We start from the raw sequence: 26,031 nt of genomic DNA, 5'->3' as shown, positions 1-26,031 counted from the left end.
GAGAGTGGGTGGGCGTGGCTGAGTTAACGGACTAGGCGCTCATTGGTTCAGCTCATGTGCAGTGACGTGTCCGTGACCGTTGGCTACAGAGAGAAGTGAGCAAGCGCTAAATTCAAAATTTTCAAACAGCTGAGGACTCCGAGCTCGTGGCCGGTACTTTACTCCCTCACCAGGCAAATAAAGAAGAAAAACAAAGAGGATTGTGCTTTAATTTAAGTTTGTCGTAGTGTATATCAGGATGGACCCATTCACGGAGGTGAGTGCCCTTTATGATAACATTTAATCGTTAGTTGGTGAGGGAGGGTATTGATATAAACTAGTTCCAGTTCGCTGTGCACCAACTGCCATTAACGTAAATGCTGTAATCCGTCGTTAACGTTACTTATTAACATTATTTTATTTACTTAAGTTACTTATTAGCTTATAACTTGTCGATTTGCAGTTTTTATTTACATTGCAACGTTTGTGTAAAGCTAATGCTTCTCTACTTGATCATAATCTAGCATATAATAAAGCCAGTATTACTTTTACTTGCAATATAACTTCATTTAAACAAACTGTTGATTAAAATGTGTTGTGCTGTTCTTGTTTTTTTTCCGGCCAGTCATATTCGCCTTTTAAAAAATTAATTTGTTATAACTTAGGTGTGTGACTTTAAATCACTTAAGTTAATATCTGTTAGATCTTATTGTTTTGTGTATAGATTATTTTTTTAAAGGTTTTTGTGTCAAAATGCAAAGTAGGCTGTAAATAAGCACTGTACATTCAATCCTTATGATATTTGAATTGAATATATTGGTACATATAAATATCAGCCATTTCAATGGAAAATGTTTTTGAATAAGGAAAAAACAATAGCTGTCAGGGCTGTGGCCATAACTTGTGACTGGGTGAATACAGGAAGCTTGGTTTGACCCTAGCCAATAGGATTCATCTGCAGGGTCACATGACAAAATTCCATGGACATGAAATCCTCACTAACTGAAATTTCCACTCATTCCCTGGGAGACGGCCAACCAACAGCCACACTGCAGGAATGTGTTTGGTCTTGCTCAGTAACAGGGCTGTTAATCATGAGTGTGAGATGTGCTGGTAGAATGAGCCGCTACTCAGAGATGATCAGTGCAGATAAACAGGACCCATGCATGAAAAAAAGGAACTGAAACTCAGACTTTTTGATACTTGAATGCAGTTTTTGCCTTTGTCATGTAGACCTCTGACATAAAATGTATTGTGCTTGCATATTCTTACGTTTACATGTTTTAAGAGATCTGTTTCTCATTAACACTGTCATATAGGTTTTAGTAATGTAATGAGCACTTTGCAATTTAGCTAATTTGTTGTTTTGCTTACTCAGAAACTGTTAGAGCGCACACGTGCTCGTAGAGAAAATCTGCAGAGGAAGATGGCAGAGAGACCAGCGGCGGCCAACCGTCTGATGACTAAAAGGACAAGGGAGCCACTTGCAGACACAAACAGTGTCATAAGTGAGCCGACCATTGAAAAAGGTTTGGTTTTGTTGAAATATTATTTTGTTGCATGCCTGTTTTGATATATGAACATCAGACGTTTCATTACTTTCCTTCTATAGCCTAAAAAAAAGTTTTTCTTCTTTTTTGGATAGCACTTCCCTCTTCCAAGCCATCCCCCTCAAAGCGTCGCTGTTCAGATGAAAATACTCCCCTTTCTGGAGAAGAAAACAAACAACCAATGGCCCCGCAAATGACAGCCTCTGAGCCTATGACGGACAAGAAGCCACCCTTGGTTCCAAGCAGTGTTCGTCCCATGCCCATGGAGCAAAGGTCTGTTCATTGTACACCAGAACCAGAAGTGCTGACCACTCGACCTCCTCCAGACACTGAAAAGATGATGCGCCCTCATCAATCTCCAGCAAAAAGCACAGATAGTGTAATGAAGCATGCCGCTCTAGATGGAGCCAAAGAGGCACCAACCCCAGGCCTCTCCAACATGAGGTCTCGTCTACAAAGACTGGCTGAGCAAAGGCATTACTGGGACTCTGAGGGTAGGCAGCTCTCTCACGTCCTGAATGCACAGAACTTAATTACAGATTTATAGACCATTCATTATATTGAGTTAAGCCCAATATATTGCTTCAGGATGATTCATCGGTTCATATTTGCGGCGACTGCATCAGCCATTTGTGCCATTAGTAGTGGTTGACCGATATATCACACAGGCTGATATCTTGCTTTTCTGCTCTAACAAAGGCAAATAATATACTATTTTTTATTATTACCAATTATCACCATCAACCATTAAAAAAGCTGTGTCAGTTGACCACTAATGGAAGTCAGAAATTCAAAATCCACATTGCCTGTTTTTATATATTCTGAAGAAATTAAATATCTCATAAACAAATAATAATTTAATTAAAAGTGTGTATCATGGACGAGTAGTACTTTTTTACTTTTTTAACTTTTAACATTTTGATAAAGTGCAAGTACACATTTAAGGTCCTCCAGAAGACAAAAATCTAGATAATATGTGATCATAGTATATAATATGACTCTCAGAATGACACACAAGCAATCTAACTATGTATTATACACAAAATTGTGCTTTCAGGGACCTCAGAAACAGTCCCGGAGAATGTAGTTTTATCTCCCCTGAAGTCTCACAAAGTGGATCTCCCTTCTGCTACCCCAACAAACTCTGAGCTCCCCGCTGGAAGAAAGGGTAGACTGGCAAACCTTGCTGCCACAATTGGTTGCTGGGAAGATGACCTTGGACACCCGCCCACTCGCCGGGACAATGCACGAGCACAGCCTGGCACGGCCTGTGTGCGCCCTTCAGTCAGTACAGTGACGAGTAACAGTACCAAGCCAAGTCCTGCTGTGGAACGACCTCAGACTGCCCAACCAGCTCCACACAAGTCTGTTGACAGCAGTCAGCAGGTGGGTCACGCCAACAACATATTCTCTTCTATCCTTTTTATTATGTAATGTTGTGTTGTTGGTTTACAATGCACTGAATGCCTTTCCTGGGGGGGGGGGATCTTGTGTAAAAAGATATAAAAATGTTTGTTCTTATAGCCAACAGTGTACTCTCCAGTCAAGTCAGCCAGGGTGGTTCCACCTAGTCCTCAGAAGATAGAGTTTCCTCAGCCCAGACTGGCTCAAGCAGATCCCTCTCCTGTTTCCAGCCCACTGAAGAGTTATCCCTCCAGTCCACTTAAATCTTTGACAGCATCTCCCTCCAGTCCCCACAGAGGTTACATATCTCGGAGCCCCCTGAAGAACCAGGGCCCATCTAAATTGAATTCTGGAGTAGCACTTAATTCAAGCCCTGCAAAACCAATTTTGACACCTAAACCCTCTTCTACTGCTGATGTTTCCGTCATACATCAGACTCGTGAGAGGTTTACCAAGGACACGACACCCTTACAGCACAGTGGCCCAGCTGGAACTACTGGTCAGTGCTGTTTCTCTTCTTTAATTTTTTTTACACTGAAGTGTAAGCCTGTGAACATGTTTATGTTGACCTTTAGTAGGTGTCAAATCATTTTTGGAGCGTTTTGGAGAAAGGTGCCAGGAGCGCAACCAGAATTCTCCCTCCACGTTAGGAGGTCAAGGACACGCCCCTGTGGCTACTCCCTCTGCCACCCCCAAGTCCAGGCTGCTCCAGGAGAGGCTGGGGTGCACCCAGGCCACCTCCACCACAGCTGTCCTCACTCAGAAGCAGAAAATGGCATGTATTCTTAGCTATTTAAAGGGCATATTTGTTGAATTGCATATAAAACATCAGCACTAATCTTTTATTTATTATTAATAGGAGCGGGAGGCAGAGCTGGCACAAATTCGTAATAGATTTCAAAAAGGCAACATGTTGAGGAGCAAAGAGGATTTCAGTGAGGTCAAGAATGACCCTGAAAACAAGGTTTGCTATCATGTTTTCTGCTACTGCTGCTTGTAAATAGGATCGTGCAACACAATCTGATTGTGTAAGATTATAGTCCATATTTATCTAATACAATGTAAAATAAAAAAATCTGTTTTAGCAAAAAAAAAAACAGGAAGGAAAGCAGCATTTTCCTGTTTTAATCACAGCCTCTTTGTCATACCTCTTTTTAATTGTTTTAGTTTTTTATTTAATTATTAATTTTTTCATGTTAGCTGACATGACAAAGCCAATTAAATAAAGCTACTAATACTGAAGAGAAATATAGCAATATAAATTACTTTGATTTGAACTATTAATTTTTCCGAAGTCTGTTTTGTTCCTCTTTTATAAACCCAGTACTTAATTTTATGATAGGAATGGGAAGCCAAAGAACTTAATGTTACTTAATGCATCCATTTTTTTTTTATCCTCAGGAAATTGAGCTGTCTGTACAGAGTCAGACTCCTGTGCCAGCGCATGATAATGAGCCTTCTGTGCCAGTGCCTGAAGTACTCAACAGCCCTGCTAAATCTAGTGAAAAAGGTATTTTATTATGAAAACTATATAATATAGTTAAATGTGTTCTAAATCATCCTGCTGTTAATTTTTCTTTGTTCTGTTCAATTGTTAATTAGCCATATCTGCTTTGCTGCATTTTCATGTTGTTTTATTCATAGTAATGTTATAGTGGTCCTCATGTTTTTTGGGATACAAGTAGTTAAACGGTTTGTCTTTTTTTTTTTTTTTTTTTAGTCAAGGAGTGTGCTTTTCCAAGCCCTGCAAAGGAAGTGGAATTTACAGAAAATATGCCTATGGTGAAAGAGCAAGAGGAAGTGAAAGGTATGGGAAAAAGTCAGATGTACTATAGATCAGTGGTTCCCAACCTGGGGGGCGCCAGAGTTCACGGTGGGGGCGCGGCAGCAGAAATACTTTGAGGTAGGGCTGGGCGATAAAACGATAACTACAATTATAGTGATAGAATTTTCCTCGATAAAACAAGTTTGATTAACATTCAATGTAATGTTAATGCAGAAAAAACGGAACAAAACGGCGCTACTCATTTGAACCGCACTACACGGACCATATCCGCTCGGTTCAAACAGCGGCACAGCACAGAGTGAGCTGAGAGCAGTGTTTACTCACGGATCACGCAACCACTAAACAGCGCTGTGAGACCCAGTGAGAAGCGCTTGAATTCAGCGAAGAACACAAATGACTGGTATAAGCTAGTATCAGTCGATATCAGTCAACTGATTATAATCTAGTTTAAATCCAGATAAAACAGCGCTGACAAACAGCAGAAAAACACTGTGCAACGATACAGTCAGAAGGCTTTTCAATCTACAAATCGCCATTTACCATGGATTTACTCTAGTAACTTTAACTGCACCATGGTATTGTGGCAGAAATGTGGGGTATTTATATCAAATTTATTATATTAATGTAGACGTGTATTAAAGGAGTAATGGAATGTAATTACACTATATTTGTTATTAAGCTATAGGCTAGTGTTTGTGCACTTATAATAAATGTATTTACACTACTGATTTGCATATAAATAGGCTACCTAGAAACCATATAATAGGATTTTTACCACAGTATTGAGCTGCTATATGTATGGTTCTAACTCTGGTTATCATGATGTAAATCGATGCTACTATGGAAGAACAATGGTTAATTTTAATAGAACTCAAACAGTCAGAATTTAATTTCAGCATATAAAAAAGGAGGTTGTTGCGATTTTTACAGATGTTACTGATTTTGATAATGAACAAATTTACATCTGCATCGTTACTCAAACTACTACTGTCAACTCAATGTCAAATGAGCATTTCTAAGAGACAAAAAATGTTTTTATTATTATTGCAGATGTGTGTGTAATATATATATATATATATATATATATATAAATAATATGGGGGGGGTTGGGGTACCTCAGATTACCATATGTGTACGTAGTGGGGGCCAATGAAGAAAAGGAACCACTGCTATAGATTGTTCTTCGTATTAAGGTGTTATTTGCTTTAACAGTTTAAACTGTTTTGTTTATCACCATTTAGTGTCAAAAGACGAGACTAATTAAATATTTTTGCTTTTTTTGTTGTATATGTAGGGCTTGGTGATCATATCTTGATATTATTCAGCATTTTTAAGAGATTTAAAATTCATCTTTTATATTGAATATCTTTTGTATATCAATGGATTACATTTGTATTGTCTCTTGTACTTTCATTATGAACTTTCATATCATGATGAATATATTTTGAAACCTTATTATATCACTAATTCCCATTACATGTTTTTGATCATGAACGTTCTTGTTGACATTGTAGAAATGGATGAAGTGCGTGAGATTGAGATGAACGTGGATGGCTCTGTTAACTCTGAGGTGATAGATGAGCTGTTTGATGGAGTTCTGGAGGAGAGCGAGGAGCAAAGTGATGAGGAGGATGCAGATGAAGATGCTCTGAATATCTCCTCCATGTCTCTCCTTGCTCCACTTGCAGAGACTGTAGCAGCTGTGGTCAAGAGCCCAGAAAGAAAGCCTATGGTAAGCCCTGAGGATGTAAGTCCTTAGCTAAACGGTGATCATGCCGAATAATCTGTAAACTGATGTTACATCACGATTTAACTTTTATTTTGGTCCAGACATCGACTCCTGCCAGCTCATTTATTGAGAAGAGTTCCACCCCTGAGAGTGTATCCAGGCCCAGTAAGTTCCAAAGGACACGCATGTTACGAGCTGGATCATCTGACCGCATCAATGTCATAGATGAGCAGCAAAACCAGAACCTTCTGTACAGGTGTGCATCTGCTCATTGTGTCTTTTCAAGCAACATTCAAACTGATTTGTTGAGTAGGATTTGTATTTAATGCATGGTTGTGTTTGATTTCAGTATTGATGCCTACAGATCCACAAGGGTTAAGACCGAGTCAGAGAGACCTCATGTTAAACAGGTGTTAGTGAGGAAAGAGGATGTGTCTCAGAGAATGGAGACCAATAGGAGCTCCAGTCACATCAACATCAAGCAGAAAATGAAGGTCTGTTCAAAAATGTTATTTTGTTTTGGGACCTGTCAGTTAAAAATCATGCATTTTCTTTTTAGCAATGATTTATGTATGCCTTATATTTACACTTTACATTTATCCGTTTAGCAGACAGTTTTATCAAGACATTTAAAATAGAGGAACCTAAGCAATTCGTGCCAGAGCCAGACAATATTTGTAAAATGCCAGGTTTATTAGAAAGCTAGATTATGAAAACAAGCTACAACAGGAGAAATTTATAGATGTAAATATATATATTTTTCTATGGAAGAATATATGCAATGTATAAATTATGTGCTGGCATCTGTTAGCTTAGTGACTTGCAACATTTAGAAGCGCAAACCGTAAAATAGCAATAAGATCTGACATTAACTGACCCATAAATATTGTTTCTTATGCTCCAACAATGTTAAAAGTGAGTTTCAGGTTGGTCCTGCCAGTGTGCATGTGCAGCATGAGTCACAGGGTTCTATGGTAACTAGACCTTCTAACAACAGCTGCTGTGATGCAATTACTTGACCAATTGCAACTGGCTCTTTTAAATAGAAGGCGGGACTTATTTTGCCCTATTGAACATTGCAGTTTCTACTAGTCATAGTAATATGAGTGAACTGTCTTTTGATTTGAATGGAATTTATGATGCCACATTGTGTTCTCAGATGTTGACCAATGAGATGAACCTGCAGCAGACAGTGATCCATCAGGCTAGTCAGGCTCTCAACTGCTGCACAGATGAAGAACATGGGAAAGGATCTCAAGTGGAGGCTGAGGCTGAGAGACTGCTGCTTATTGCCAGTAAGTGATATTTTCCTTTTTTCGCTACACAGGTGAATTTTTCAGGTGATTTTATTTCTTAAACTTGGACTAATCACTTCTTTTGTTCTGCCTCAGCTGAAAGGAGGACCGCCCTGAAGGCTGAACTGGACCAGCTAAAAGCAGAGGGTCCAACAGCCCAAAAGAAAAGCACAAGCAGTGCCCAGGTGGATATGGGTATACATGCTTCTAAAGGGTCTATCTCACTGCTGGAGCTGCGACTCCCTCTGAAGGCTGACTTTATCTGTTCTTCTGCCAACAAGCCTGGTAAGAATGTTTCTGTTTTTATATATAGATACTTTTTGTTTGACGCCTTATGCCTAATCAGACACTCACTCATGTCATAATTTTGATGTAAGAATGTGGAAACCATTACTACTTTGTGATGATCCGTGCTGGAGCTGAGAACACAGTGGCGACTCCTCTAGCAAGCACACGCACTGGTCTAAGTGGCGATGCTTTGACCTTCTCCACCAAATTCACTTTGTAAGTGTAATTTTCCTATCAAGCCACTCTTGACATCCCTATCACCTCAGTGTAGTGTTTATCATATTAATACTTTCCTTGATGTGCAGGTCTGACGTCTCCAATGACTTTGAGATTGATATTGAGGTCTACTGTTTTGTAAGTACAGCTTTTAATTTGCTTTCAAGTAAAATGCATGCCTTTTGAATACAAATTAAGCCTTTATCAAAGAGATTTAGTAAATGTTTGTTTTTCTCTTAGGTTCAGAAACGGGAGCTGAACCCTGACAAGAGGAAAAAGCCCAACAAGTCAAAGGTAGACTCCTAGACGTGCTAGATTAAAATGACTCTGTGTACAAAGAAGTGTAGTGTGTAATACTAAGTTTTAATGAACGGCTACTCTAAAGAGCAGCAATCAGCGTGTCCGGATTCTCCCGAGGCAGTTCCATGACATGGAAGCATGCTTGTTGGTATGCTGTGTTTTAAAATCCTCACTTGCTGGTGTGCAAGCAGTTGGTTAGTTTTTTTTTTTAAATATTTCTAGTCTCTTCTGTCTGAGCAAAGTGCACGGTGAAGGGTATTTTTTTTATTAATTTCTTAACTTAAAAAGGCCTTTTGTCTCAGTCCCAGTAGTACTCATTAGTGCTGTGTTTGTGTATAGTAAGCTGTTGTAAGTATTGTTCACTATATTTTACACTGAAATTAAATTTTATTTTCACAGGCCATCACACCAAAAAGGTTCCTTGCTATCTCTGTAAGTAGTCTGTTCACTTTAACCGCAACACGTGCTACTTGTCAAAGGGGGTAAATAAAAAATAAAAAAAAGTCTTATTCAGCAAGTATACACTGAATTGATCAAAGTGACATGTTACAAAAAAGCTGTTCTTTTTATTTTTCTACTAATCAATGAATCATTATCTGTATTAGGGGTTACACAAAAATAGTTAAGATAAGAAATGTTTCCTGAGCATCACCAAATCAGTATGTATGTTAGAATGATTTTTGAAATACATTATTCCATATATCACTACAGTTACACTGTTATTATTCTTTATGCTCAGAGGAAAATATGATGCTCAAAAGACAGTGTGGGAAAAAAACTGACTCTCATTTAAATACAATCATTTATAATTGGTGAAAATAGTGTACTTGCAAAATGATCAAAAATCTGTTTTCCTCTGGGATCTTGAGGTTTTATTATGGATCCAATGTCAGAAACCTAGACTGCATCAAATCTCAAAGATTTCTTTTATAAAATCTGTCTCCCCAAAAAAAAAAACATCAATAAATAATGAAACTGAAGAATGCAAAACCGCTTGAATAAGCCTTCAGGGCCTCTTCTATCTTTAATGTAAAGGTCGCTTCACCTCGTGCGTTACTTCTCCTTTGTAATGTAATATTGTAACATGTATTGCAGCGTTTAATATTGTACGACATGTAATACAGTACCATAACATTCATTTGTTATAAACAATATAAAAATGTAAAGTTCTGACTTCTTTTTTTGTGTGTGTCCTCTATCTATTTTAGAAGAGCAACCTCCAAACACCTGGTGAGTATTAATGAGCTTTTAAGAGCTGTTCGAGTCAACTAACGTTTTCAAACAGTTAATTAATTTGTTAATTTTGTTTCTTCATTTTCAGTTGTGGCTAGCCCCGGTGGTCCAAATGCAGTGCGCACCAGTAGCTTTGTACTTGTCGGATCATACAAGCTAACTCTTGCCTCAATTGGCAAAAACAAATTCCCGTTAGAGAAGGTACTTTCCTCCCTTTGGTTCTGTCTCTACATCATAACTCTTTCAAAAATTAAATGATACTAACACCATCACTTGGCAAAACACACTGAATGTATAGAAGGTATGCACACAACGTCACAGTAGGCGGAAGTGACTGCGGTTACACCTGCTGAGTGGCAACATAACGTAGTATTGAGTTTGAACACAGTGAAAATAAAATAATTCTGACTGATACAGTCACAATGGAGAACTCTGGATCATCTGACAGTTTTGCAGGTAACTTTAAAATTTCTACTAAACATATTGAAACAACCAGAATATCCGTTGATGTTCTCGTGACTTTGATTTCAGCACAATGCAGCGCTTCATAATACACATTATTTCTGTAAAGCTTTATAGCTGGGCGAAATAACAATATAAAATGATGTAAGTGATCATTCAGATTTAGATCTAGCTGTATTGTATTTATAGTGTTGTCTAGCGATCAAGTGTGAAGGGTTTCATATAGCTTTATTTCTCTGGCATCGAATTCGGGTATATTTAACCTTTATTTAACCAGGAAATTTAAAAACTCTTGAGATTTAAAATCTCATTTACAAGAGGGTCCTGGCCAAGATAGGCAGCACATTTAGTTACACATAAAACAAAATACATTAGTAGTATATATATATTTTATATGTCAGCAAACCCTATTCTTGGCCATGTCAGTGTCCACAGTTTTTGTAGGATGTAAGGATCACTGTTGAGTCCAACTGCTAGCGCCAGCCAAGTTGCAGGGTGTTTTGCCACTCAGTCGGACTGAGTGGGTGTGTTCCATCACGAAAGTGACGTCAATGCATACCTTCTATTGCTTGCTAACGTCAGAGAGGGACAGCTTTAACCACAGCACTAGTGTTCACACCTGCTTAAAGTTTTAACACTACTCGCTTGTTTTTCTTGCCCAGTGCTGCCGTTTGCATATGCCAGACTCTTTCACATGCAGTCATTTCTCTCTTTTAGATCAAATATGAAAGGGTTGAAAGAGAGCTGCTCAGTGACATGTTTCACAAAAAGGTTGCTATATTCGCTCTGTGTTTGGTAACACGGGTTGTTGTGTGTCTGAGTATTTGGCTAACAAGTCTTGGTGTCTTTGCGGTGATAACTAACTGTCACTTTAAGCTGCTTATTTACACGTGTGCACGTCATTGCCTTTGTATTTGGGTGTATACCGGATTTTTTTGTTACTCCTTCAGGCAAATGAGTAGCTACTACATTTATGGCTCGCTTTTGCTGCAAGCGACGCTTCTCTTGGATATGTTTGTGTTCTGGTCCTTAGTGTCCTGTTTTGCTGCAGGTACCTTTCCTTTGTCCTTTGGAGGGGCACGTTTATCTGAAAATGCAGTGCGAGGTTGGCTCAAGGATAGAGGAAAGAGGCTTTCTGGTGAGTCTGTATACTGAAAGAATGGTAGACGATAGATTAGTAACAAAGTCATTATTAAACACTTTTTTTGTTACACTTGGCTTTTGAGTGATTCTAGTGAAGGTGTCTTTTATTTGCAGACTATGTTTGAGGATGTGAGTGGATTTGGAGCCTGGCACAGGAGGTGGTGTGTCCTTTCTGGATATTGCATCTCTTTTTGGACCTACCCTGATGATGAAAAACGAAAGGTAGGCCTACTATAATTTTGTTAAATTTTGAGATTCATTTAATTCAAGTTAACAGGTTATTATTCTTCCCACAGAATCCAATTGGTCGCATTAACCTAGCTAACTGTACCAGTCGTAAAGTGGAGCCGGCAAACAGAGAGTTCTGTGCCCGGCCCAATACCTTTGAGCTCATCACTGTGCGACCACAGAGGGAGGATGACAGAGAGACCCTGGTCAGCCAGTGCAAGGACACACTGTGTGTTACAAAGTAAGACCCAATTAAAAATGTGAATTTGTGTGCTTTTATGGAGAAGATCAAGTTTTAAATCAGAACATCCCTTTGTAATGTGCAGGAACTGGCTGAGTGCTGACACTAAGGATGAGAGGAATTTGTGGATGCAGAAGCTCAACCAGATCTTGATAGACCTGCGCACATGGCAGCCAGATTCATGCTACAAACCCATGTAAACCTGATCTCATTGGGCAACAAGGGCCAAAAGTATTCTAGTCTGACTTTCACATGACTCCGTATATGTCTGATTTGGAAGTGCAATATGGCATCGCAGTTACACAGTGTTTACAGCTACATCTTACAAGTTTGTTATTATAAATTTGACAAGTTCAAAGCCATAAATTTAAGAGGTTTCAATTAAAGGACAAAATGCTTTGCCTTACAAGGGTATTCAGGTATGTTTTTGATACTTTTGTCTGTAATTTAGCAAGGATTGCTTTAAGACTAATGCAAGTTTGTTTGCTTTGTTAGACTGTCAATTTGTGTATGTATATTTAAATGTCTTTTGCATGACCGCTGTCTGCTGAGATACCTGCAGAATATTTAAGCAAGACAGGAGGCAGTGTCTGAATCTTTAAATGATCCACACATTTAATGTCAATACTTTGTGATGACAAATTTTCATATTAAGTACTGCCAAAACCCATGATCTGTTTTTATATTTGTATATTTGCTGTTATAGGGATGACTTAATTTTTTTTTTGCTCATCTGTCACAGAAATCAGAAATTAATTTGAAAAAGATTTGTTGGGGTTTGGTTGGATCAGAAATGTATTTATATATCAGTTTCTTGAAGTACACAGTAGAGCGCTCACTTGGATAATGAAAGGGAAGGGGGAAGGGGGGGGGGGGGGGGGGTTCTCCTTTTTGACATTCATGGGAAGTGTTGGTCCTATCTGTGGTTAAAAAGCTGCAGACCATTTAAAACAATTAGGTCCTTCCCTGTGTCACCAAAGCTCTTTTCAGCTCAGCTTCTGCAATAACACTGAGGAAAATGTGCCTTCAAAAGAATACAAATGTTATTGATATTTGCCTTTTTGATTGAAAAGTAAAATGCCCCAAGACCTTTTTTTTTTTTTTTACTTGACCCAGGTGACTTCACAATTGAGTTGAAATATTTATCATGCACATCCCCTATTTTCTAAGCTCTCTACACCATATATATATATATTCTTGTGAATTTGCTTTATGTAACTTTTATATGAACATTTTATAACTTTTTAATGGTTCTAACTAACTTCAGATTAATTTATCTATATCCAAATGTGTTTGAATAAGTAACGTTTACAAAAGCTTTTTTAATTTACACTAAATGTCATATTGCCTTGACTGAGACAAAATTCTAAACCTTGTCATAAACAATACAAACATTTAGCCCCTATCACTGTTGTAATCTTAAGGCACTTTAGTGTTATGGCTGTTTTGTGTGTTATTGTATCTTAAAACACTCCAAATGTGGCTTCCATGTATCACGCAGAGCTGCAGTTTAAATAAAACAAGATTTTGACAACATACTTATCAGAAGTTTCTTACTGTTTTGTTTAACTGCCTCCTATCTTACCAATGTGTAGTTAGGCTCAAAATGTTTAGCATTAATAAATCATTTCTGTATGATAATGTAAAAATAAAGTATAGCAATTAGATGAAGAACTTCAATTTATATTACAAATGCCTAGCATTGTTGTAGTACTTGCCCATTTTTGAAGGTCTTGGTCTCAGACTTAAGAGGACTAGGGATTTTATTTCAAGAACAAACAAGATGTAACTTTAATTACATTTTAGGATCATTTTTAAACTTGGATTTTTCTATTTCGTCAACGATATAGTCCCAAACAAATCCATATCAGATCTGTTGTGCCACCTAGCCTACTGGCGGTTTTAGAGTAATTTAAAAGTATAATTTTATTTTTGTTTCCCATATTTTTACGTTCAAAATTGTATTTTAAAACAAATCTCAATATTTATGCGGTTGTAATTGTACCAATTCAGATGCAACTTATGTGCCGCCTATAGAGTGCAAAGATTAATTTTGTTCTTCATGATTTCATTTGATCGGTCCTATTATTGTAATTGAATTTATTAAATATAACAAATTTATTATGCAGTAGATGTGGATGATTTTGAGTGGTTTGGTCTTGCCCTGCATTATTCAAGTCTTGGCCTGTGTCCCAATGTGCATACAATCCATTCTAAATTCTATGTGATAGTAATTTTCAATACTATTTAGGGCAGATATGGTGCACATTGGGACGCATGGTTGGTCTCTCAACACCCTTTGCTCTTGGTTTCGACTTCTTTCTTGACTACAACACTAATGTCCAGTCAGCTAACTGAAATTAAAGTTTGAACTAAAGTATTTTAATGACTAAAGCTGAAATAAATCAAAGCTAAACAGAAGTATATTAATAAGTGACAAAAGCAAGATACCAATTACAAAAATAAATTATAAAAAGGTCCAAAATTTAAAAAAGTACATAAATGCAACTGAACGGCCATCTGTTAAAAGAAAAGTCTGTCAAATTAATTTTAGGGTGACCACTACTGTGCTTCTAAATTATGGTCTGTGGTTAATATAAGAACAAACCCGGAATAACAACCTTTGTACAGTCTGATGTAAATATCAATATGTCATTTTAGATACGGATATCTTATTTTTCCTTATCTAAACTTTCACATCTCCTTGATGTGCGATGTGTCACTTCAGGCCGAATTCCGGATATTAGACGACACTGAGGCATTCGATTTTATCCAATGAGCTCGCGCTGTAGGTTACACGGCGTGCCATTCGCCAATCAGATGGATGGCTTTTGCTAGAAGGCGGGGCTTTGAGTCCATACTCAGCAAACGGAGGCGTTACCACTTCCTTTGCTAGTGAGTTTGCGGACGCGAAGTGTGTAGTGGAGAGTAGTGTCCTTAGTTCGTTTACAACTTGTAACCATGGCCCCCAGCACGCAAGCGGATGATACAGTCTCCAGTGTAAGGAAAGGCATTCGAGCCATTCTGCTCGGCCCGCCCGGTGCGGGGAAAGGGACGCAGGTGAGAGTTCAAGCGAAGGGCCGCGTGGCTCATTCTGATTAAACTGTCGACAGTAGCGGGATAGACAGCGTTAGTAACGTTACTGTGTTGTAAAGGGATAGTTCACCCAAAAAGGAGCAACCTAGCCTCATGGTATTACTAACCTATATGGATTTATTTTTGTCTGTGAAATTATTCACAGATGCTTTAGTAGATTCATTAATAGATGCTTTCTGATCAGATTATTCCGTGCAACTGTGGAATTATTCTTTAATATCCATGTCACTCAGATCATTTGAGCTGATTAACATGACAATTAACACACTTGAATTGGGAAAATTGTAGATATTTCTGTCCTGTTGGGTGATGATGTAACTCAACAGACCATAAAGAATGGGCATATCAGTCAGATTGGTTTGCAATACTGCTTGCTGATATTAAGCAATGTTTGCTGCACATTTTGAATGTCAGTAAAACAGTTCAAACTTGGCTTATGAATGTGGTTATGACAGAATAGTGATTGGCTTTTATGGTTTTGTTCATACAGACACTACCATTGGTAGGATTTTAAGATGTTTTTAAAAAAATAAGTCTCTTATGCTCACCAAGACTGCATTTATTTGCTAAATAAGTACAGTAAAAATTACTATTGTGAAATATTATTGCAATTCTAAATAACCATTTTAAAATGTATTTTATTCCTGTGATTGATGGTAAAGCTGAATTTTCAGCAGCATTACTCCAGCTGATTTGCTGTTCAAGAAACATTTCTTATTATTTTCAATGTTGAAAACAGTTGTGATGCTCTAATATTTTTGTGGGAAATGTGTTAAATATTTATTCAATATTCTTTTATCAATAGAAATACAGTCTTCCTTGTCACATTTGATCAATGTTATTGCATACTTGCTGGAAAAAGCTATTCATTTCGTTTTCTTTTTTTTCTTTTTTTTTTAAAGATCTCAATTTAATGGTTGTTGTTTTTTTATTAAATTATTTATTTATGTCAAGACAAATGTTATCTATAAATACTAAGTTTATGGATTAATTGTTCCCATGAAAGGTTGTTAGATGAACAAGTCTTTGGCTTTCCTTATATTCTAAATGTTGTTTTATGTAATGTATCTGATAATATTTTTTAAATAGTTTCTGGGTTAATTCCACTAATGTTTAATTTCGGCCTCAACAGGCACCCAAGCTTGCAGAGAAGTACTGTGTGTGTCATTTAGCCACTGGGGACATGCTGAGGGCCATGGTGGCATCTGGCTCAGAGCTTGGTCAGCGGCTTAAGGAAACCATGGATGCCGGCAAACTGGTAAAATGAATAGATGTTCTACTTTTTATATATATTAAAATTTGTTCCTCTCCAATGTGTATTTTAGCTTGGAGGGATAAAGTCCTGAGTCTTTGTTTTGTCATCTTTCCTTTAGGTGAGTGATGAGATGGTGGTGGAGCTCATAGACAACAACTTGGGCACGCCTGCATGCAAGAATGGATTCCTGCTGGATGGTTTCCCCCGGACTGTCAAGCAGGCAGAAATGGTAAGGACTTTTTCAATCTGTAAACAACTGACATTATAAATAGGCCCAGAACTCTCTGAAGTACTCAATGTATAATGGGAGCCCAAGAATGCATCAGTCAGCCTGTGTCTCTCTTTCTTATTTCTAGCTGGACGGCCTCTTGGAGAAGCGTAGTGAGAAACTAGACTCCGTGGTTGAATTCTCAGTTGATGACTCTCTGCTAGTGCGCAGAATCTGTGGGAGGTATGAAAACGGAGGGTCTTGTAAATTTGGAGCTTAGTATTGTAGCCACCACTGCTAATGTTTTCTAATCGCTTGGTTTAATTTAATGAATGCGGAATATACTGAAAAGATGTCACTCATTTCAGGAATAAGAGAAGACATGTTTTCTAGTTGGGACATAAAAGCTGTCAAATGCTTTTGTTTCTGTTGTCTTTAATGGAGGAGGTGGCTGGAAAATTTTCCTTTTGTGGTTTTGATTGTATTTTAAAAAGGAAGTGTACCTTCTTACTTCCTCCTTCCCTTTAGTAAGAAGCATGACAATGACTTTTCTTTTAAATGTAAAAATCAGTAATGGACAAATACTTGATACACAAGTAATTGATACATAAATCAATTACTAATAATAATAATAATAATAATAAAGATTTGTACAGATATTTCATATATATTTATCTGCAAATAAGCTAACTTTTTTTGTTACCAAAACATATTATACAGTAGGGCTGAACGATATGGACAAAATTTCATATCTCGATTTTCATGCCAGATATCTCGATATCGATACGATACGATATGACTACGGGTTCGGTGAAAACCAAGCATTTCTCATAAAAATAAAAACATCATAATACAAAAAAATTTGGAAAGTGTAGTTTTATTTTTAAGAACTCACTGGTGGACGTCGACTCGTACGGCGTAAAGGCCCTTTCACACAGGACGCGGCATGCGCTGCGCTGCGCTATGAAACCCATTCATTTCAATGGCTTGCGCTGCGCGAGGGCGGTTAGTTGCTGCGCCGACCAAAGCGCACGCGCAGCGGAGCGCACCAGCGGCGAGCTTGCGCGCGCGCCGCGGTCAAAGTTCAAAATAGTTTTTTTTTTTTTTTTTTTTTTAATTGCAATTGAACAATCAAATAACAAATAATAATACACTTGAACATCCATAACAATGAAATGACAGTGGATGACAAAAACATAAGGAAGACAATAGAAACATTTTAAGTAGTCCTACAAAGAAAAAAGACATATTAATCCAATTACACTTCTCTCAACAAAATGTCATATAATTTCAAAAATTTGACACTTTTTTTGTTGTTAATTTTTTTCATCGTCTTAATTAAGTAGTTAAAGTCACACAAAAAATTATATAATTTGGGTACTTTAAGAGAAAACTTACACTTGTGGATAAAATATTTTGCTAATAAAATAAATATGTTTACAATATATTCTGTTTTATGATTACAATGAGAAAAATAACAAATTACATCACCCAATACAAATTCAATATCTAATTTTAGTTTTGAAACAAGGAGATTTGACAAATCCAACCAAAATTCTTTAACAAGGGAGCAATTAAAAAACAGATGATCAATTGACTCAATACTACTTTTACAGAAATTACAATTCAAGTTATCATTACCAAATTTAGATGTGAGTTTGTTAGTGGGGTAAATATTATGTAAAATTCTTAAGTGTAATTCTTTCACCTTGTTGGGGATACAAAATTTGTAAGGTAAAAGCCATGCTTTTTTCCAATTAATATTATCTATCAAAGAATTCCAAAAAAATTTCCCCCTCGGGGTAATTCGTTTTCTTGACTGAAACACATTTCTTAAAATTTTGTTATTACATTTTGGGTCGTAAATACTCTTATCTGCAATCATAAATTTCTGTTCACTCTTTACAATCTCTTCAAATGATAAATGACATTTCATTAGATGAACAAGTCCATTTGGTATAGCTTTTACCATTGTAAGAAATTCCTTATGAATAACAGGGAAATCATATTTAGACATGAAATCATAATAAGAGTAAACATTCCCTTGTGGATCTAACAAATCACAAAGATAATCAATACCCTTTTCATGCCAATTCTTAAGAAAAATCGACTTGTTCTTAGCAAGTATAGTTTCATTGTTCCATAGCTTAACTTTATGTGGGGAAAAATTGTGAACAAAGCAAAGTTTCCATGCCAAAAGAGCCTGTTCGTGGAATTTAGAAAGCTTTATAGGAAGCTTAGAAGGAGAGAAATTACAGGTAAGCAAAAACTTAAGCCCTCCCACTTTTTTATAGATATTATGTGGGATAAAATACCAAATAGACTCTGGCGAATTGACACAACTCTTTACCCAATTCAATTTAAAAGTATTATTAACATCAAAAAAATCAAGCATTTCAAAACCTCCCTCAGCTTTTTTACCACATAAAACCTGTTTCTTCAGATGCTGATGTTTGTTTTTCCAAAAAAACTTAAACAATAAACTATTAATCTGTTTACAGGTATTCTCATGGACAAATAATGAAAAGGATGGATAAATGAAGCGAGCTAGACCTTCAGCTTTTATTAAAAGAACTCTACCAAGAAAAGATAAATCTCTTTGCAGCCAATTGTTAAATATTAATTTAGCTTTTTTAATGTTAGGGAGAAAATTCATATCTTGTCTAAGAGATATTTTCTTAGAGATATGAATACCAAGATATTTCACACTATCTTTAATGGGTATATTATTTACAGAAATTTCATCAGATTCAAATAAACAAAGAATTTCACATTTAGGAATATTTAAATTTAGACCAGAAGCCTTTGAGAATGCATTAATTGTTTCAAGAGCCTTACCAACCTGATTTGTATTCTCTAAAAACAGGGTTGTATCATCCGCAAGTTGTGAAATTTTGATCTCACGGTCAAAAATGGACACCCCTTTAATATCAGGATTATTGCGAATGCTCAGAGAGAGTAATTCTACAACTAACACAAACAAGAAAGGAGAGATTCCACAACCTTGCCTCACTCCCCTATTAATAGGAAATCTAGTAGAGGTATCAAATTGTAAAAGAACCGAGCTATTAATATCCTTATATATCATTTTAACAAATTTGATAAATTTCTCTCCAAAGCCAAACAACTCTAGTGTCAAAAATAGAAATTTGTGTTCAATGGTATCGAATGCTTTGTAAAAGTCTAGAAACAATATGATTGCATCTGAATTAATATGATGTGCATAATCTATGAGATCTAAGATTAGCCTGATATTACAGCTTATATGTCGTTTAGGCATAAAACCTGTTTGTGTTTCATTAATTATATCAGACAAACCTGTTTTTAGTCTTTTGGCAAAGACTAATGAAATAATTTTGTAATCTAAATTTAGTAATGTGATTGGCCTCCAATTGTCAAGTGAGAGAAGATCTTTACCTGGTTTTGGTATCAGGGTGATGAGCCCTTGTTTCATAGAAGTACTTAATTCTTCATTAATAATACACTCATTATACATTCTAAGTAGTGGTCTCTTGATAGTTTCCCAAAAATGTGCATAAAATTCAATAGTTAGGCCGTCTGAGCCCGGGGATTTACCTTTCTTCATAGACTGCATTGCGTTGGTTAGTTCAGTTAAGGTAAGGTCCTTTTCGCAAATTGTTTTAAACTCATTTGAAATTATTGGAATGTAATGTTTGATTTTTTGTATAAAGGAATTCACATAATTTACATTATAATTTGAACTATATAATTTATTAAAAAAAGAATATACATAATTATTTATTTCAGAGGGGTTTTTGTTAATGTTATCATCAATTTTTAAAGCCGTTACAGAATTTCTTTTTATATTTCTTTTTTCCAAAGAAAAGAAATAGCTGGTATTTTTCTCTCCCATTTCTAACCATTTAGCCCTGGATCTTATGAATGCACCTTTGGCTAAATCAAGATAAAGATCATCTATTTCATTTCGCAAATTAGATAGATATGTTTCCTCTTCAGTGTTAAGATTTTCCTTGGACAATAATTTATCAAGTTCATTAAGAAGAACTTGACATCTTTGGGAATTAACTCTTTTAAGCTCTTTACCTCGACGCATTGCCAATTGCCTAACTTTAAATTTAAAAAATTCCCATCTTTGGATATGATTCATAGATTCATCGACCAGAATAGAAAAAATTTTGTTAACACCATCTACAAATTTAACATCTGAAAGTAACTTATTATTAAATTTCCAGTAACCACGAATTTTTTTACAACTATTTGAATTGCCAACTAAAGAAATTAAAATTAATTTGTGATCTGATAAAGGTGCATACATAATCTGAGTATCCAAAACAAAATGGACTGCATTAATAGATAGGAGCCAAAAATCAATTCTTGATTTACGAGAAAGAGCATTATTTGTCCATGTATATTCCTTATGATGAGGGTGTAAAAAGCGCCAAACATCAGTGACCTGTAAATCATCACAAAGCAACTCAAAAATCTTAGATGTACTATTCTTTGGGGGGAGTCTATCCACAGAGTCATTGGGGGCTTCATTAAAGTCTCCTCCTATCAATAAATAAGCCTCTGTGTGTTTACTTTTTAGATTTATAAGTATCAAACTAAGTTTCTTGAACATAGATGCATTTAAGACGTTGTTGTTATGACCGTAAACATTACAAATGATAAATTTCGTATTGTCAATATTTACAACGATTATAATCCATCTCCCTTCACCAGAATAAATTGTTTCCACTATGTCTCCTTTCAACTTATTTAGGAATACAGCGACCCCTGCAGAATGGTTTGTTCCATGACAAAAAAAAAGCAGAATCACCCCATTGAGACTTCCAAAACTTTACATCATTCTCACAAGAATGAGTTTCTTGAAACAAAATAAATTGAGCCTCCCTTTGTTTAACGAAAAGAAAAAGTGCCTTCCTTTTATCGATATCCCTTAGTCCTCTAACATTAAGAGAAATAAGATCCAATCTCCCAAAATTAAGAACTGTCATCCAACAGAGCGAACAATGAAAAGAGAAAGAGAGAAGAAAAGAAAAAAAAGAAAAAAAAAAAAGAAAGAAAGACCTCCCAAATTAGGTTAAGTTTCTCGTTAGAATAAAACAAATAGACCCACCGGGATCTTACATGCAACAAGCTGTCAATCAGCAATTATTGCAACAACCACATTGTGAGTTGTTAGGGACTATAAAATGTCCAATAAACTTCAAATAACAACTATCAGTGTATGTCCATTTTCACTCAGTATGATTAAATGTCAACATTCACTTTTTTACCTTCGATGTAAGCAAAAGCACCTATGAATGACGCTCTTTTGCCTTCTTCTCTAGCTTTCTGAACCAAAGGCCAAGCTTTGGCCCGAATCGCTCTTTCATCAGGTGACAAGTCTTCTTTTAGACGGAGATGGGCATCCTCCAGAAATTTCGAGCCTCTTGCATCCCTCCATACGATATCACGATAGTGACGCATGCTGAATTGAATGATTATGCCTCTCGCAGTGTTACCGTCTTTCTTCTTTCCAATTCTATGCACGGAATCCACCACCTCCGGTAGCTTTTCAACAATTTTCGGAGAAATCTTGCCAAGAATATTGATCACCAGATCCCGAGTGTTTTCCTGTTGATCTTCCTCCTTCACCCCCTGCAGTCTCAGCCCCCATCGTCGTCGATAGCTATTCGCCTCCAGCAATTGAAGTTTGAGTTGTTTGTTTTCCTCTCTCAGATCTAGGGTCTTCTTTTCCAACGCAACAATTCTCCCGTTGTGGTTGGCGGTATCTTTAAGTAGTTTTTCAACAGTTTCATTCATAAAAGTCATGGCATGATCCAAGTTTCTCACCGTTGTCTCCATAGAAGTAACCTTCTCAAAAATAACTTCACATTTGGCGGAGAGAGACTGAATAGCGGCCATAACCTTATTGATGTCAGAATCAGGAGATGTAATCTTTCCTTTTTTTGGTGCTGGGCTTTTAGCTGGAGTACAAGGTAGAGGAGTAGCTAATAATTTCTCTGAAACGACAGTCTCAGTAGATACCTCTGTCAGCATTGCATCATCGGGATATGAGGCGAAGAGTTGGGATGGAGCAATTTTTTCATTTTTCTCCATGCTCGTCTCAGAGTGATGTTTCGCTTTACGTTTGCCCATATGACCGAATTTTCAAACAAAAATAATATTAATCCCTAATATGTCATTAGCAAAATAAGAAGAAAAAAGTAGTTTTCCTCACTTATTGCATGTAAATCACGATGATGTCTGAGGATTAAAAGCGCAGCGTGTCTGCTTGCAATAGCGCCATCTTGGCCTCTTGCTAAAGCCGAAGTATCTTCCTCTCTCTCTGACTCCTGGAGCACTATGTATATAGCACTATTACAGACGAACACCTACAGAATAAAACAGGCTGTTGAAAGCAAGTAGCTCGAGCGCTGATGTTGTTTTGTAGGAGAAGCGGTTGAAAATCAAAGTTCAAAATAGTTAAACTTTTGCCGCTGCGCTCTGTGACGTTTCCCCGCGCGGCCAATAGAAACGGGGCATCCAAACAAGCGCCGAACTCAAAATGGATGAACAGCTGATTCTCTGTGTGTCTGAATTTCCAGAGCTATACCATACAAGTTTGCGGTCGAATAGGGACCTCAGCGGTGCATTCAAGGGCACTCGTAAAACTGATGTTCGTTGTGTGACTGCCAGAGTTGTATGCAGGGCGGGGCGAGCGCGGAGAGGGGAAATCTATATCGTCTATATCGTTGCTTTTTTCGATAGTAATATCTTGAAAGTTCATATCTCGATATAGATACGATAACGATATATCGTTCAGCCCTAATATACAGTATAAAAGCATTACATTTGAATATACTAAAATAATCCATTTTAGATAATGAGAATTCAAGTATGCAAGCATGTAAAAGGACACCATAAAGTATTTTAAAAATAAGGAAATACAAAATTTGTGCTCTGACCACAAAACCAGTCTTAAGTATCAATTTAGAAAATTGTGATTTATACGTCATCTGAAAGCTGATAAATAAGCTTTCCATTGATGTGTGGTTTGTTAAGATGAGACAATATTTGGCCGAGATACAACTATTTGAAAATCTGGAATCTGAGGGTGCAAAAAAAATCTAAATATTGAGAAAATCGCCTTTAAAGCTATCTGAATGAAGTTCTTAGCAATGCATATTACATCTTACATATTACAAAGTTTTGATATATTTACGGTAAGAAATTTACAAAATATCTTCATGGAACATGATCTTCTCTTAATATCCTAATGATTTTTTGGCATAAAAGAAAAATTTATAATTTTGACCCATACAATTTTTTTGGCTATTGCTGCAAATATACCCCAGCGACTTAAGACTTAAGGTTTTGTGGTTCAGGGTCACACATGTGGTGATAAACTGTATGAAAATACAATGTGTTCACGTTTTAAGAGGAACGCTATGCAAACATACTGGTTTCATACCATTTGAAACTGCTACAGCGGTGGGGAGGATGCATGGGCGTTACTAGGATTATTTTGTCTTAAAAGCCTATCCTGTACAGACGGCACACATTTAAGCTCCCGGGTTCTTGACTCATTTTGACCGGATCATTGTTGATTCGAAAGCAGCTGGATTTGGATCAGTGAACCAATTCAATGAGAAAGAATTAGCTCATTCACAAATCTGACATCACTATTGCCTCTCAGAGTGGGTAGCATTGTAGCGAAGTATAAAGTATGATTTTAAACTTTTAAAATATAGTAAAGTAAAAGTTTGATAAAGCACAGATGCTTGAACTGAACACAATCTATTTCATTCCTCAGACTCATTCATCAGCCCAGCGGCCGGTCTTACCATGAAGAGTTCAACCCTCCCAAAGAGTCAATGAAGGATGATGTGAGAAACAAAAACCATCTTATTCTAATTAACAGTACAGCTATGAGCATCGTTGTAGAGGTTTGTTCTGATCCATATGTCCACAGGTGACCGGGGAGCCTCTTATTCGCCGTAGTGATGACAACGAGACCACTCTGCGCTCCCGACTAGAGTCCTATCACAAGCAGACGGCCCCTCTAGTGCAGTACTACAGTGCCCGCAGCCTCCACACTGCTGTTGATGCTTCTCAGTCCCCCGACCTCGTCTTTGCCTCCATCCTTGCTGCCTTCTCTGCTACTACCTGTAAAGATCTTGTTTATTTTGTCTGAATCATCTCTACATCTGTTTTTTTCCTTGTATGCATTATAAACCCTATTTGATTCCTTTCATGTTTTGTGTTTGTCTTCGTGAGTTTGTCTTTAGATATGGTTTTGATTCATCTGCTGCCTATTGCACAATGGGTATCGGAGCTTTTTTGACAAAAAGCCTATGAATGTAGAACCCAAGCTAAATGTCTTAAGATCACATACAAGTTTTAATACTAACTGATTTGGTTATAAGCATCAATATAATGAAAGCACACTTTTTTACTCTAACCAGACACCTGTAAAAGGGGATGGTTATGTAATTTGCACTATTTACACTATTTATAATTCTTAAGACGATCTGGTAGATCTTGTAGTAATGCATGATATCCAGTAGAGGTCATGTGAATGCTTGGTTTAATTGCTGAATGAAAGAAGCTACTTTATTAATTGCTTTATTAGCTCATATTTATTCATTCATGTTCTGAGTTGAGTCATTAATGTACTTGTGGGCTTTTTTGTTCTTTTTTTCTGCAGCTGTATGAAATCCAGTTTCTCCCATCCAGGTTGATCCAGATGTGAAAATAATGGATGGGGGGAAAGGGGGGAGCTCAGATGTTTATTTTGATCATTCCATGTAGTGAATGTGTTTTATAATAACACAGATTTAACTGAAACCCAGTTGATTACTTCCAATAAACATGGGAGACTATTTTCTACAACCTTACATGAAGAGGTTGATTCTTTGTGTTTCTGCACTACTGCCCCGGTGCCCCGATTTTACATCCACTTCTCACTTTGATGTTACTTTGAAGACACTTTCACAAGTTTATGACACAGAAGTACAATGATAACTGGGGCAAAAAAGGGAAGTGAGGACTTAGTACGTCATAAGATTATTTACAGTCATAGACAATGTAGACATATCAGGGAATTTTGAGATAGTTTTTTTTTTCCAAATCTAGACAAGTTAAGGAAATTCCAATAAACATTTGTTTTTGTTTTTCTACTTAAGCTCTGATTTAAAAAATGTTCGGTCAATATTGCTAGATAGCGCTTTTAAACAGTTTGTTTGTGTGTGAGACAGAGAATTGTTCATTTGAATCATTTTAATTGAAATGTTCTGAATAACCATATAACAGAATCAGACAACTGGTAATAGAAAATGTCAGAAAATCTTTTGGTCTAGGGAACACTAGAATTCAAACTATTTCAAGAACATACATTTTTATATATAAATCAGTGGTTCTACACCTTTCTGACTCCTAAGCTCCCCTTTGTCCAAGAAAATATTTAAAGCCCTTCCTCTGCCTAATAAGCTAATACGTTTCTGTGGTTATAATAATATTGGCCTCCAGAGAACCACTGTTTTACATAACCTTATTTAAATTATTTCCGTGTTTGTCACTAAACCGTAGTATTTTGAATATACAGTCGAAATCCAAACTCTGTTCCCGGCGATGAGACGTTTCGAGGTG

At 36.7% G+C, this 26,031-nt stretch overlaps 2 protein-coding genes across 3 annotated transcripts; both read left to right on the top strand.

The window, feature by feature from the left end:
* Nucleotides 1–87: 87 nt before the first annotated feature.
* On the top strand, nt 88–13,395 carry LOC306884850 (anillin-like). The gene is made up of 24 exons (XM_079441074.1): nt 88–256; nt 1,358–1,508; nt 1,625–2,023; nt 2,587–2,915; nt 3,054–3,432; nt 3,509–3,708; nt 3,793–3,897; nt 4,335–4,443; nt 4,654–4,740; nt 6,234–6,451; nt 6,550–6,704; nt 6,798–6,942; nt 7,608–7,743; nt 7,840–8,028; nt 8,121–8,247; nt 8,337–8,385; nt 8,488–8,541; nt 8,947–8,979; nt 9,756–9,777; nt 9,869–9,981; nt 11,294–11,380; nt 11,500–11,607; nt 11,682–11,854; nt 11,940–13,395. The coding sequence occupies exons 1-24, from the start codon at nt 239–241 to the stop codon at nt 12,052–12,054; spliced, it is 3,501 nt and encodes a 1,166-aa protein (XP_079297200.1). The 5' UTR covers nt 88–238; the 3' UTR covers nt 12,055–13,395.
* Nucleotides 13,396–14,699: 1,304 nt separating this feature from the next.
* On the top strand, nt 14,700–25,275 carry LOC306885855 (adenylate kinase 2, mitochondrial-like). 2 transcript variants are annotated; one of them, XM_079442644.1, is made up of 7 exons: nt 14,700–14,914; nt 16,083–16,208; nt 16,324–16,434; nt 16,562–16,656; nt 24,197–24,269; nt 24,356–24,551; nt 25,091–25,275. In XM_079442644.1, exons 1-7 carry the CDS (start codon nt 14,816–14,818, stop codon nt 25,096–25,098), a joined length of 708 nt encoding a protein of 235 aa, XP_079298770.1. In that variant the 5' UTR covers nt 14,700–14,815; the 3' UTR covers nt 25,099–25,275. The 2 variants fall into 2 exon arrangements, with proteins under 2 accessions (XP_079298770.1, XP_079298769.1); XM_079442643.1 differs by lacking the exon at nt 25,091–25,275 and having other exon boundaries at nt 24,356–24,696.
* The last annotated feature ends 756 nt before the right edge of the window (nt 25,276–26,031 follow it).

The sequence above is a fragment of the Barbus barbus genome (genome assembly GCF_936440315.1).
Source record: "Barbus barbus genome assembly, chromosome: 19".
Lineage (NCBI taxonomy): Eukaryota > Metazoa > Chordata > Actinopteri > Cypriniformes > Cyprinidae > Barbus > Barbus barbus.
Note: the sequence above shows the minus strand (reverse complement) of the source record. Positions and strands in the feature narration are given on the sequence as shown.

Excerpts from the sequence above, each read along its gene's own strand:
- LOC306884850 (XM_079441074.1), top strand. Across the intron at positions 4,444-4,653 it reads TGCTAAATCTAGTGAAAAAG|TCAAGGAGTGTGCTTTTCCA; the intron begins GTATTTTATTAT and ends TTTTTTTTTTAG. Across the intron at positions 8,386-8,487 it reads ATATTGAGGTCTACTGTTTT|GTTCAGAAACGGGAGCTGAA; the intron begins GTAAGTACAGCT and ends TTTTTCTCTTAG.
- LOC306885855 (XM_079442643.1), top strand. The coding sequence starts at position 14,816 with ATGGCCCCCAGCACGCAAGCGGATGATACAGTCTCCAGTGTAAGGAAA. Across the intron at positions 16,209-16,323 it reads CCATGGATGCCGGCAAACTG|GTGAGTGATGAGATGGTGGT; the intron begins GTAAAATGAATA and ends TCTTTCCTTTAG. Across the intron at positions 24,270-24,355 it reads AAGAGTCAATGAAGGATGAT|GTGACCGGGGAGCCTCTTAT; the intron begins GTGAGAAACAAA and ends ATATGTCCACAG.